The following is a 13,505-nucleotide window of genomic DNA, read 5'->3' on the forward strand; positions in this document are numbered from 1 at the left end:
CCGTCTATGGCCAGCGGTCCAGCTCCTGCCCCAGGCGGCTCTCAGAAGTCCTGCCTACGGGCTCAGGAGGACACAGGCGCCTAAAATCGCAGTCACTATCAGGCAAACTAGAGGATGTATAGGTGGGCGTGAGCTAGGGGATAAGGGGTAGCTACCCATCTTCAGAGAGTCAGTCACCTGTGTGTTAGGGGCTGCGCTCCACGCATTGCTGCCTGTAACTTACCCAATATCCAATAGCCCTGACGGGTGGGTATTATTATTATTCCCATTTACAGGTGGAGAAACCAAGGCTTAGAGGCATTAAATCATTGAGTCAAGGTCATGCAGTCCATGACAATGACAGAGGCTTATCTGAATTCACCCCTAACTCCAGCGAAGAGGCTCCTCATTGATTAACCTGGAAGCCCTGCTGGGAGTTAGGAAAATAAAGCTGAAGCGTGGGGCAGGCTTTGGCTGTGAGTTTGGAGGAAGCTCTGACGAGAGCAGAGGCCTCCCTCCGCCTGTGCGAAGGGGTCGCCATGATGCGGACTGGGGATAACAGCTGGCATTTTGCCAGCGTGCCAGGTAATGCAGGGGGCAGCTTGTTCAAGATGCTGGGTCTGGCAAGTTGATGGCAGTCTCTGTGGAAACCCTTCTAGTTTTACATTAGATTTATCCTAAATCCTCAGAAATAGCCTCAGAAAAATACTCATGTGAGGACAGGGCCTGGGGTGCATGGTATTGGGCAAGAATCCCCTTCGCGTCGTCCCCAGGGGAGGCCCAGAGGGCACCCACCTGGCGCTGGTGTGGCACGTCCCGTTGCAGTTGTCCTTTGTGATTGCTGGAAAGGAAATGTGCTTTGTCAGACCTCTTCTATCCAAGTGCACCCAAGACCTATTTTTTAGTACTGGGTGCTAGGAAAAGATTCGCTTTTCCTGTTGAAAATGATATGCATCAAGTGTACTGTGTAAAACTGTGGGTCCATGTCGATGTGTTTAAAAAACAATGTTTTAATTTTCAGTTACAGTTGATGTACAATATGACATTAGTTTCAGCTGGACATCCTGGTGATTAGATGTCACAGGACTTACGAAGTGATTACCCCAATGAATCTCGTACCCACCTGACACCATGTATAGTTATTATAACATTACTGACTACATTCCCTGTGCTGTACTTTACTCCCCATGACTGTTTTGTAACTATCAATCTGTACTTCCTAATCCCTTTACCCTTTGCATCCATCACTCAAGCCCTGTCCCATCTGGTGATGTCGTGTAGATCATGTAGATCTCTTTTTCATTGGCCGCCAGGAAGCTCAGAGCCAAATCTGAAGGTCAGATATACTGGTGGAGTGTCTCCTGTGTGCTGGGTGCTGTGCTAGGGGGTGAGGATGCAGGGCTGGGTAACACTCAGTGTCCTCCCTCAGGGCAGGGGTGTTGGGGCAAGTCCCTCCCCGGAGCTTTATTTTCTAATTTATTTATAGTTCCCACGTTTCTTATTCTTTCTAGTTCTTCATCACTTTCTTACGAAGTGATATAAATAAGTAAACACCTAGTTATAACAGATATTAAAGGTGAGTTTTTTTGGGTATGTACAGAAATAGCTCAGAGTCTGGCATGCAGGAAGTACTCACTATCTATTTGTTGAATTAACTCCTAATTTCCTGGAACAGTATAGGTTTTTGCTCTTGAATGCTTAGCTTTTTTTTTGTTTTTGTTTTGTTTTTTTTTGGATGCTCCTGGCAGGGGAAGACCCAGAAATTGGTTAGAGATGAGAAAAGAGTACCGTTTGGGCAGGATGCTCATGCTGAGAGCTTCTGGGAGAGAAACCTCCTTAGGCCTGGCAAGTCGCACAGCAGGTCCTGACGTGGACCTGGCTGCGGCAGTGGCCTGCTTTGTGTCAGAGGGGCCATTCACAGGCTCAGATGGAATCGTGCGGATGTGATGCAATTTTGTGCTTTGTCCCTCGAGCCTGGAAGTCTGCTTCTTTCAATTCACTGTCTATTGAAATCCCAATCATCTTTTGGGTCCTCTTTTCTGAAACCTGCTCTAAGCCTTTGAGCCAACTTCAGTGAATTGGTAGTGACTACACGGTGTGCTCTTTCGACGTGACCCCAGCCCCCGCCCGGCCTCAGAGGGGAGGAGTGCAGTGATGGACCCGGGACGTCTGCCATGGGAGGGAGACTGAGGAGTCTGCACACAGACACAGGAGCCGTCTTCCTTGCTGCAGCCCAGAGGCTCTGTGCTCCCCACCCCCGTACCACCGTTTCCGAACCCTGTTGAACATTCATGTCCTTTTCTAGACTGGAAGCTCCCGTGCAGAGTGTGCACTGGAGGCCAGGCTGGAAAGCACGGCAAGTGCCAATTGGTGAGTAGCTTTGAACTCCACCCTGCTCAGGTGTTTCTCTTGGAGGCACTGAACTGTGTCCTAGAGACAATGAAGAGCCACAGCTGGTAGGAGGTGAGGGACGTGACCTTATCTATTGCTACAGACTGAATGTTTGTGCCCTGCCCCAATCTATATGTTGAAACTAATTCCCAATGCGATGGTATTTGGAGCTGGGTTTTGGGGAGGTGATTAGGTCCTGAGGGTGGGGCCCTCATGAATGGGATTAGTGCCTTTTAAAAGCGACCCCAGAGAGCTACCTTGCCTCTCTTGCCATAACACAGGAAGACGGCAGTCTGCAACCAGGAGAGGGCTTTCACCAGAACCTGACCGTGAACTGGACTTCCAGCCTCCCAAACTGGAGGTATTAATTTTTGTTGTTTATAAGCCACCCATATATGATACTTTGTTACAGCAGCCTGAACAGACTAAGACTCTATGTTTTGGAAAGTTCTCTCTGGCGGCAATGTGGAGAGTGGAACGGAGGGAAATATAATACAAGGCAACGAGATGTATCACCAGGCTATTGGTGAGAGAAGCAGCAGAATGGAGGAATAAAACAAATGCAAAAAGATGTATGTGTGAGATGCTCACTGCAGCATTGCATATGATAGCAGAAAATGGTTTTCAAAAAGCTTGGTGCAGTCATATCATAGAGTATTATATGCAAGTTAAGAAAATAGTGATGTTGACCTATATTTACTCACACAGAAAGATATCCATTATATAAAGTGGAAAAATAGACTACAGAGTAGTCTGTAGACTGCAGCCCTATACACATATGTTTGTATGCCTGTAAAAATTTTGGAAGAGTAATACAAAATATCAAGGATAGCCTTTTTCTGCCTTGGGAGTATGAATAATTTTTATTCTCTTCTTTCTGCTTTTCTTGATTTTACAAACTTTTTGCTGCAAGTAGAGTTACTTTTATTGCTCAGGGAAGAAATGAAGATGTCACTTCTATTCGAGAAGGGGGAAACAAGATGGGGCTGCCGAGAAGGGAGGCTGAGGACAGATCCTAAGTCCCGAGGGGCTGGCTCTTACCGCTGTCACATTTCACTCCTCGCCAGCCGGTGTCACACTCACAGGAGCCGTCCCCGGAGGGTCCTTGGTTGCATCTCCCATGGACACAAGAACACACTAAGTGAAAAAGTGCCCACACATTGTCAGACTTCCGAGTTGTGTTCCATAACTCACTGATCATGTACTACGAAGGTTCACTTCAGTGCACGTTACTGTCCGACCTGGCTTCAGAGAATAGCTGTCTTTAACGGAGAGCTGGATTCACAGGAGGGGCGGGGGCCCGGGAGGTGGAATCGAGCAGGCTAACAGGCGAATCAGGTCATGCCTCTACAAGGACCATAGTTTTGGGACCGTGTCGCACGGTGGGGCAGCCGCGCAAGGAGTGAGAGTGCCCTCAGCTAAGGTTATTAGAGGATCCACGGTTATGTGGGACCCCCTGGAATCCTTTAGAGTGGACTTTTAAAAAAGCCTATTTACTACTGGGTTTATATAAACCTGGTGTGATACTGCCCTCTTCAACCCCATAGAGATGACAATTCCTTTGTTACGCAGCAGTAGCATGAGTCCCTTTGGGAACTGGATGAAAGATAGGGATGCCTTCCCCAGGAAAACGCTTTCAGCCCAGGAGGGTCCTCTAGGGGTCCCAGGTCAGCAACTCCTGCACAAATACGAAGGGGCACTCTCCCACGTAACACAGAACAAATCAGCACTATAATGCCGATGATATATGATACAGCCCAATTACAACGAGTCAACTGTGTATTGATTTTGCCTTGCTTGGACCAGCTGATGATAAAGCAGTGACAGCTGGGTCAAATTTATGGTTTTCAGTACAGAGTAGAAGAAATACTTTGTTTTCTTATCATGAATTAGGAAATCCCACCTGTGAAATTGACCAGGTTGTGTCCCTGGGCACAAGAAAGTTCAGGGTAAGAGAATGCAAATAACTTGGCTCATATAGAGTACTTATTTTTTTTTTTTGTGAAAAGAAATGAAGGTGTGTGGTTTCCTGAGGGTGAATCTATAGAGTGATCTTCATATAAAAGACAACACCTTGCAAGAGCAAAACTTTGGAGTTGAGCAAAGTATCCATTCAAATCTCAGTTCTGCCTCTTCCAGGTGTGGCCTCGGGGAAAGGCATCTAACCTCTTCACCTTAATATCTTCATCTATAAAATGGGCATGATCTTATATACCCACCTGTATAAGGTTCCTGTGTGGATTAAATGAGACAAGGTGCGCAAATCTGCTTTTGAAACTATCAACACTGTCCAAAACTGAGGGTGTAACTATGAGCACCAGCTATACCGGTAAATACACAAACGTGGTTAGGATGGGGAGTGCCAATGAACAAATGGGGTGGTGGGTTGGTAGGTCTAGGTTAGAGACGGACTATGTTGGGAAACGCTGTCCTATGCAAATCACACAACACAAATGACGTTGTAATTCACATGGTCATGGAGGCAGGATCACAGCCTGCCTGGGACGCAGGCCGAGTTCCTCTTCCCCTCCGGGCTCGGGCGGGGAGGGGAGGGGCGCTCACCTTGGTCGCAGTGGACGCCGTACTTGCCCTCTGTGCAAGTCTCACAGGCTGTCCCATTGAAGCCCTCTCCACACTCGCACACGCCGGTGCCATTCACTCCGTCCAGGCAGATGCCGTTTCCAAAACAGACGTTCTCAGCTTGCCTGGGGCAGGGCTGGCACTGGGGGCCAAAGAAGCCCGCACAGCATTCTCGTTTCTGAAACGAAAGGCCAAGGCTGGGCCTGCACTCCCCTCTCCTGGTTTTGCCCAGCTGCGGTGCAGAAATCCCACTGGCCCGACTGGCTGTGTGCCCTGGGCTGGGACCCCAACTGTGAAGGGGTTGCAGGGACCCCTGAGAACCAGGGAGGCTAAGCAACTTCCAGGGGTGCCAGGAATGGATGGAGGCCTCCGCCAGGGAGGTAGGAAAGAGGGAAAGGAAGAGAAGAGGATGAAGCAAAGCAGGAGAGAAAGAGGAGTAGCAAGGACTAAGTAAAAAATAATGCAGGTGATGTGAAAGGGGAGGGACTTCGAGGGCTCTCCCCAACCCTAACCTGACCCCTTCCCATCGTATGGCATTTCGCTGGGCACCGAAGGTGGGAGGCCCATGCCGGTGAGGCTTCTGTCCCTCTCAAAACAAATCTCTGGTAGATAGTTCAGGGAAACCCTGCATGATGTCTGCGTGGCTTGGCCTGACTCTATTCTTAAGAACGTGAAAACACAAGATCTCCTATAGCCTCGAGCTCTGAGGCTTATGGGTTAAACCCTCTTACCTCCGTGGATAGATAGACGTCATGTTGGGTCTTCTGGGAAAGCAGGAAGACAGGAAGTGATAAAGAATCTTCCTGCAGATTCCTAAGCAGCAGGACCTCACAAGTAAGACCTACTTAGCTCTGGGGACCTGCTTTCTAATTGCCCAGGTGCATCTTCTCATTCCTTAGGCAGTTGGCCGTGTCTGCCGTCTCCTTTGCTTACAAAAGCATGCTCAGAGGGCAGTTCACCTCTCAACTTTTCAGTCCCTCAATTTCTTCATCATCTAATTGGATATTGTAGTGTTTACCTGTTTGCTGACTTAACAAGGGCTGTCTTGAGCTTCCTGGCTGTCACCAGTACTTTGAATGACAATGATAACGAAGATAATAAGGTGGAAGATAAGATGGCAGAAGGCGTATGTGTAAAGGCACATTGGAAAACATGGCATATGATGAATGTTGAAAAATAAGCGTATGGTTAATTTTCCCAGTGCCACCTCTATCATTAGAGGAACGATTCAATTGTGATACTCACAATGACAGTTTTCACACAGATGGGTTGACATCCAATGAACACGGATCGTTTGCCCATGAAGTAAATGGCATAGATACATCTCTTTGCCTCGTCACTCTATGAAATAGTAACGATTATATCAGATTTTCAGTCAGAACAATGTTCTCTGCTCTCTAAAAGCAAACAGGTGGGTGACACAGGGCTGTCTCTCTGACTGAAATGCTTTCGAAAGGGTCAGGGATGGTTTCTTGGAGCTGCTGCATAGGAAAGAAAACATAGACACACAGTGCTGGCTGCTGGAACACCAGGTGGGCAAGTCCAAGTGTTTCTGCTGTGAAGTAGCATTCTGTGAAGAGAACTGGTCTCTAGAAGACTAACTCGTGTTAGGAAGACTCGTTGAGTAAACCAGACAAAAATGTCCTTCCAGCACCGTATACCAGTCGGTCTGAGCCTGCATTTCCATCCACTGATTTCCACTCTACCTTGATCAGAGAAAGGATTGAAGCTACTTACAAAGAGCTATGATGCACAAGATTAAATTAAAACTCAAGTGAGAATCAGCATTGTGACTGTTATAAACAATACTAATAATATCCTCAAGTGAGGATTTAAAAGAATAATAATTTAATTAAATTGTAAATGACAATAATTATTATTATTGTTATTATTTTAAATTCTCACCTGAGGACATGTTTTTATTGATTTTAGAGAGAGAGGCATGGTGGGGGGGCGGAGAAAAAGGGGGGCAGAGAGAGGGAGAGAGAGATGCGAGAAACATCAACCAGGTGCCTCCCATACGTGCCCTGACCAGGAACTGAACCCACAACATTTTGGTATATGGGATGATGCTCCAACCAACTGAGCTACCTAGCTGGGGCCTGTTATAAATTATTATTATACAGTCTGGAAGGTGCACAAGTGTTTATTCTTCCTAATGGTTGGAGCATTGTCAGAATTAGTTTTTATTATATAATAAATAGCTATAAGAAACACAGGTTGGTAATTAATTTAAAGACAAATCCACTCCCTCCCCCCACAAGTATGCCATCTGTTTCTTAGAGAAAACCAGTTGTATCTTCAAGTGTAGAAGGAAATCTGGCAAGGGGAGCTCATCCAGGTTGGACATGGTTTTGGATACAGGAGCTGCCTTCCTCATAAGATGTCTTGCTTCTGGCCTCAGCTGGCTACCAGAATATGTACAAAGCGAACAAACTCTCTCTGCATTGTGCATTGGTGGAGATGAACTCCAGTTCCAATTTATTTATTAGTTAACATTTTGATTTCATTCAAGAGAAATGGATTCCAGACTTTAGAAAGATGCATACCACATAAGGAGGTAAAACAAAAGTAAAACCAGTGAAGGAGTGCGGGTGGTGAAGAGGAAGGGTCCTTGAGAGTTAGACTTCCCTGGGGTCTGGGAACTATTTGATCAAAGCAGGAAAAATACTTACTAGTGGTTTAGTTCCAAACGGGCAGCTTGGTTCCCCAGCATGGGGGGGACACTTCCAACACTTCCCCTTGACAAAACACAGAGGCAAAGAGAACATGTCATGGTTATTGCTTTTAGTGCAGAATGCGGCTGTAAATATTTTCCAGACTTCAGTGCTGAAGGTTTTGGGTTACAGAATTGAAAATCAGGAAGATATTAGGGAAGGTCCTCTGGTCAACCTCTTGAATACTCTTTGACACAAGCACTTGAACTATCAAGACTTCAGGTCTCGGATATTTGAGCATTGCTACTGATGCTGATAACCCTTTAACATGAGGAGGTCTTATCTCATTTAAGTCCAGATTTCATTATCAACAGCCCTCACTTATTGGTAACCCATTTTTAGTGGATCAGGCCAGATTCAGTGCCCAGCTGTGGGAGCCCATGGTCCAGCAGAAGGGTCAGGGTGGAGATAATGTATACACTATCACAAAACAAAGAGCACAACTTAAGAATGACAGAAACTCTTAAGTGTGACATGTCCCTAAAACAAGAACAGGTCAATACATCTAGCTCTTAACTCAGCATCTACTGGAGAGTATGGTGAGGCTGGTTGGGAGTATGGAGAGTATGGTGAATGAGGTCTGGGGCCACACTTGCCGGACTGGAACTCCTTCTCTGCCACTTGTCAGCTCTGTGAACCTGGGTACATTAGTTCACTTCTCTGTGGCTCATTTCCCCCATTGATGGAACGTGGATAGTAATAGTCCCTACTTTGTAGGGTGCTGTGAAAATTATGTGGGTTAATATATGTAAAAGGTTTGGAACAGTGCTCGGTACATAGTAAGTGCCCAATAAAGGTCAGCAGCTGTTACTATTACTGAAAGAATAGTAATGGACTGGAGTGAAAAGTCTCCATTTCTGTATTTCTCTCCTAATAGATCAGGCTTAGCCAATGTCTGCCAAGTACCATAGTCCCCTCCCTGTGTGTATGGTAGGCATCGCACATCTTGCCTTTGAGAAAGACCCTGGCTTCAAAATCCTGCTCAACACAACACTCCAGGCAGGCTTTCCTAGGCATGCAAGGTACAAGTTACTGCACTAGATTGTGAGCCCATCCAGGGCGGAGGCCATGTCTTATTTATGTTTGTGGAGCCACAGCTGGGGGTGTGTGATGATCCTGTGCACATCAGAGATGCTCACCCTATGTGTGTGTGTGTGTGTGTTTTTTAACTAAAGTGAGATATCCTAACAGATTAATCTAATGCTTAAAACATGAACAAATAAACCAACATTCAGATGCATTGTTGGCTTTGGATATAACTTACTCGTACAACAGTAGTGTCGTTAATATCACATCTATTCTTCTGAATTTCCAGAACTTTCCCCAAGCCATGGATCACTCCCTTGTCAGTGGCTACGTTGGTGTAGTTAACTGGAGCTTCATTGACGTAGACCTGTGAACAAGAGGGTTCAATGTAAATTTTTATTGTAGTGATTTCAAGGGAAGTAGGGAAGATGGGGATTGGAGGCCGTCAGTGTGACAACAGCCTGAGAGACAGTCCGACATTCACCCAGAGGGTAGCGTGCTGCCGTGGGAAGAGCTCTGGCCTCGGAGAGGGGAGTCTGAGTCCTGCATCTGGCAGCTGTGTGACCTCGGGCCCGCTGCTTTTCCTCTCTGAATCTCAGTGTTCTCTTTTGTAAAAGAAACACGTTGTTCTACATAATCTTTGAGGTTCCTCTCCACCCTTCAAGCTAACTGGTTTACGATTGTTTAAAGAATCTTGAAGCATGATCCCTATGTGAGTGACCATTGGCAATATGGCTCCGTGGACGGACTCGGCTGTGCTGCGGACTAGGGGCCCTGGTGGGGTGCATGCTTCCCAAACCAGGACGTGCACAGTGAGATTCACTGTCCTTTCTGTACGTCTCTACTTCATGGTTAATTTGCAATTAACCCTCAGAAAGGCTAGGTGACACTTGTGTAAGAATAAAAGTAAGTAACTTTTTTAGAGTTTGTAAAAAGTGTCCCACCAGATAGCATCATTTCCCAGCGTGTGGAGACTGCTCTGAGGTCAGTATTACCCCATGTTTCCCTTGGGGTTCCTTTGGGGTTCCTTTGGGGTGTATGGTATGTTTGTATCCATCTTTGCCTAGTGTGTCCCTAAGCAACCAAGACATGGGCGCTAAGTCATTATCTATATGAGGTCAGCTCAAATTCAACTTTAAGTTCAAATTTGTTTTGTTTTGATTTTTAAAAAAATTTTTAAATATTTTTATTTATTTATTTTTAGAGAAGGAAGGGAGGGAGAAAGAGAGAGAGACACATCAATGTGCGGTTGCTGGGGACCGTGGCCTGCAACCCAGACATGTGCCCTGACTGGGAATCGAACCTGTGACGCTTTGGTTCCCAGCCTGCACTCAATCCACTGAGCTATGCCAGACAGGGCTGTTCTGATTTTTTTAAGGAGATGGCCTTAATGATTGATGAATACAAGATAAGCTAATCTATTAATTCATTCATTCACATAAGTAATGTAATTGGAAATAAATGGTTCTTTGAAAAATCAGGGCGGTGTGTGTGTGTCTCTGTGTGTGGGTGTGGTAGGGCTGAGGTTGGGAGAATTTTTTATTGTACCAAGCAAATGTCAAGTTCATATTCAGTAAGTGTTTACAAATGATTAATAACATCTTCCAAAGTCCCCACAACAGCAATATTAAAATGACTCCGCCAAATGCTTAAACTTGAAATTCCACTGAATGTTGAGTCCCTTGTGATGATTTACTTGGAGTCAGGTGAGTTGCCCGTGGCTGAGCTCCCTGGAGGTAGTGCAGGATCTGTGTAAATCTGAATGACCAGCGGTAAACCTTACTAGAGGTGTCAAATGATGATTACAACACAAACATTTCCAGAACTCCAAGATGCTGAGCTAATTTGAAATATCAAAATGGCAGAACTTCTGATGCTATAATACTGTTGATTTGATATTAAAAAATGTGCTTAATTTTCACTGTGAGACATATCCAGAGAATTTTGTGTTGCATTAAAATTTTGATTTGGACACAAGTCTATTCATTCAGAGAACATTTTTCTACAGCTCCATTGTCCTAAGAGCAAGTAAGTGAGTTATTGATAAAAGAAAAACCTTGATTGTAAGATAGAACCATTTATTGGTTGTGAGATGAAGCCTCTGTTTTAGGATTGTTCTAGACCAAAGAATTTCTGAACAGATGGAAAATAAACATGACATAATTGAAACTGACGCAACTAACTGTGCATGAACATTTCTATGTGATGAAGTAAAAGATGATATAGATTAAAAATAGAAATGTAGGTTCTTAATATAAATTGCTTTTCCTGAAAAAAAAAAGAAAATATATTTAAAAGAATCTCCTCAAAGTTATTGTAAAATAGGTGAGATATTTGTAGGAGTCAGAGAAAAATCTTTGGAGTTCTATTATTCCCTAAGTAATGAAGAGTCAGAAAGACTTTCTTTTACCCAAGCAGTTTAAAAACCATGCACACAAAATTCACTCGGCACTCAATGATGATACCAGTGAGAAAACTGTTTGTAAGACTGCCTTTCTTAAAGAGAGTCAAGTAACATCCTTGATTAAAAGTTACTATGATTAAGCTTCTTTTATTTTAATATAGAGCTTAGTTTGTCTTAATAATTTGTTTTCAGCATTTTTTTTCTTATGAGAATCTATACTTGAGTAACTCTGAGTTTCTTGTTGAATTTTCATAGATCGATCTTCTCTCTTGATGTTTGAAATGACATGTGTGAATAAAATTCCCTATTTGCAATATATTAAGTATGTAGTCTCATGAATTCTTTTTTAATGAATTCTAAACATTTGAATATTTGGGGGTTGTGTGAGATGAATACTGGCGTGCTGGTGTGGAGGTCAGTTGGTCCTAGGACCTCAGTGTCCACAGCCAAGCAGTGATCATGCTCATTTATCTGGCTGCTGTGTCCTACTTATGCCATTAGGCTCCTTGTGGCCTGGAGCCCGTGACACTTTCTGGGGGTAAGGTTTTGCGGGTGGTTCCCTTCCCACTTAGAGACCACTTGGGGACCACCTGCTGGGTTTGACAGGAATCAGCCTTGAGGGGCACCTGTTCCTGCTGGGATGCAAATGCTGTGATTAGCAGAGCCACACTGGTTATCTGAAGGCTGATGACAGACGCTCTGGCTTAGTCATTTCTTTACAGTGAAACACAGACACCTGTCTTGCGGACAAGGTTTAGGGAGCCCTGGTGAGGTGACTCCAGTATGGAGGTGATGTGGGAGGATGGGAGCTGAGACGCCCGGTCCCAGGTTTGGAGTGACAGGACTGTACCTGGTCGTTGTGGACAAAGAAGCTGAGGAGGTAGGAGAAGCCCAGCATGGTCTCCCGGTGCATGCCGTTGTGCAGGTCATTCTTCAGGAGTTTCTCCTCCAAGACCACGTGATACTTGAGTATGTCCTCCTCCTGGACAACACACAGAATTGGAAAATCAACCCACAGGCCAGCCAGTGCCCAGTTGCTTACCAGGCTGCTCTCGTGTGCCAGCCACTGTGGGCCATGACAGGAGCAACAGCTTGTTGAACCAGAGGTTTTGACTGAGACACCAGGGCACACTAGACTTTAAATACTAAATCTGAGGCAGGTCACCTTGGAGAACGTGCACATTTTCTGTATGAGATAGTCGAAAACTCATTAGGTGATCCTAAAACCCAGACTGAGGGCATGAAAGGCTGGGGAGGAGTTTGCAAGATGATTTCTTTGGAAAGAACAGCTGTGAAGAGAGAGAGTGGCCACACCCCAGCCTGCCTTTCACATTACGAGCCATGAGAGGAGGTTTGATGGGGCATGTTAAAGAGCTTGCTGTGTTTCCCCTGCAGAGATGCTGGCCTGTGGGACTGGGGTCTCACTCAGGCCTGAGCGACCTCATGCCAGGGACGGCTGGCAGGCTGGCTGATGCACAGGGGAGTGAGGAGGGTTGTCATTGCACTGGGACCCTGGCACTCCCAGTGGCGGCCGGGACAGTGGACACTTGTGTCTTGTGGACACACATCCAGGTTCCTGGGACTCCTGCATTCTTGTGTACATGGACCCAAATGTTTGCTTCCATGAGTAGAACCTAAATACAGTACATGGGCATCTCTGGCACATATATGGGGAGGCGTGTGTATTACAGCATCTCCTCATGACTTTATGTGAAGTATCTGGTTGTGAAAAGGAAGTTTTTGTAGAAGAGTAAAAGGATACATGATTGATGAAATGTGAAATGTCGAGTGTCTGAATTTCCAGAAAATGATTTTCCTGGTTATCGTTCCCAATACCTACTAGACTTTTGACCTTCTTTTCCCGGATGTAATTCTCGATGGCGTCATTGTTTGGTGCAAACACTGTGTAAGCGTCAGAAGCCTCTATTCTGCTCACCAGATTGTATTGCTGTGATGGAAAGAGATAAGAAGGCATGAGGGATTTCCATTCCCAGACACCTGAGCAAGGAGGTCACGCAGAGAACATGGTACTTGCAATGACGTAGCCCCGGAAGATGGAGTAGTCAGGCATCTGGGCCAGCCGGGTGAGCAGATTTGGTAAGGAGCCACCTAGACCTCTTTGGGGAACCAGAACCTGGGAAAGGAAGCCCCAAAATTCTGTTAGCAGGTGTTGGTTGGACTACGACTCTCCAATACATGGGTTCATGTCACAGAACACTATTCAATTTTCAGGGCTACCCTCAGATGCCCTCTGGCATCTGGCGTTAGGTTTACCCTCTGTAAACCTAAAATAAGGCACCCTTTGCTCTGATAGTTTGCTATACCAATAGGACACATGGCTCGGGGCATGAAGTGGGCTGGATTTCAGCCTCACTCCACCTTTAGGCCAGGTACCCTTATGCAGGGCA

The 13,505-nt window shown here is 45.5% G+C and overlaps 1 protein-coding gene across 1 annotated transcript in view; it reads right to left on the minus strand.

Moving 5' to 3' along the window:
* Positions 1-13,505, minus strand: part of STAB2 (stabilin 2) — a 126,364-nt gene that overhangs the window by 42,606 nt on the left and 70,253 nt on the right. Inside the window, exons 32-40 of the mRNA XM_045826606.1 lie at positions 13,133-13,231; positions 12,938-13,045; positions 11,948-12,079; positions 8,932-9,060; positions 7,626-7,691; positions 6,196-6,291; positions 4,933-5,128; positions 3,412-3,507; positions 775-820 (exon numbers count right to left, since the gene is read on the minus strand). Of these exons, the coding sequence (XP_045682562.1) occupies positions 775-820; positions 3,412-3,507; positions 4,933-5,128; positions 6,196-6,291; positions 7,626-7,691; positions 8,932-9,060; positions 11,948-12,079; positions 12,938-13,045; positions 13,133-13,231 (968 nt within the window). The remainder of the gene's footprint in view (positions 1-774; positions 821-3,411; positions 3,508-4,932; positions 5,129-6,195; positions 6,292-7,625; positions 7,692-8,931; positions 9,061-11,947; positions 12,080-12,937; positions 13,046-13,132; positions 13,232-13,505) is intronic.

Source organism: Phyllostomus hastatus, unplaced genomic scaffold (assembly GCF_019186645.2).
Source record: "Phyllostomus hastatus isolate PE091 unplaced genomic scaffold, TTU_PhHast_1.1 phas_scaffold_755, whole genome shotgun sequence".
In the NCBI taxonomy this organism is placed as follows: domain Eukaryota; kingdom Metazoa; phylum Chordata; class Mammalia; order Chiroptera; family Phyllostomidae; genus Phyllostomus; species Phyllostomus hastatus.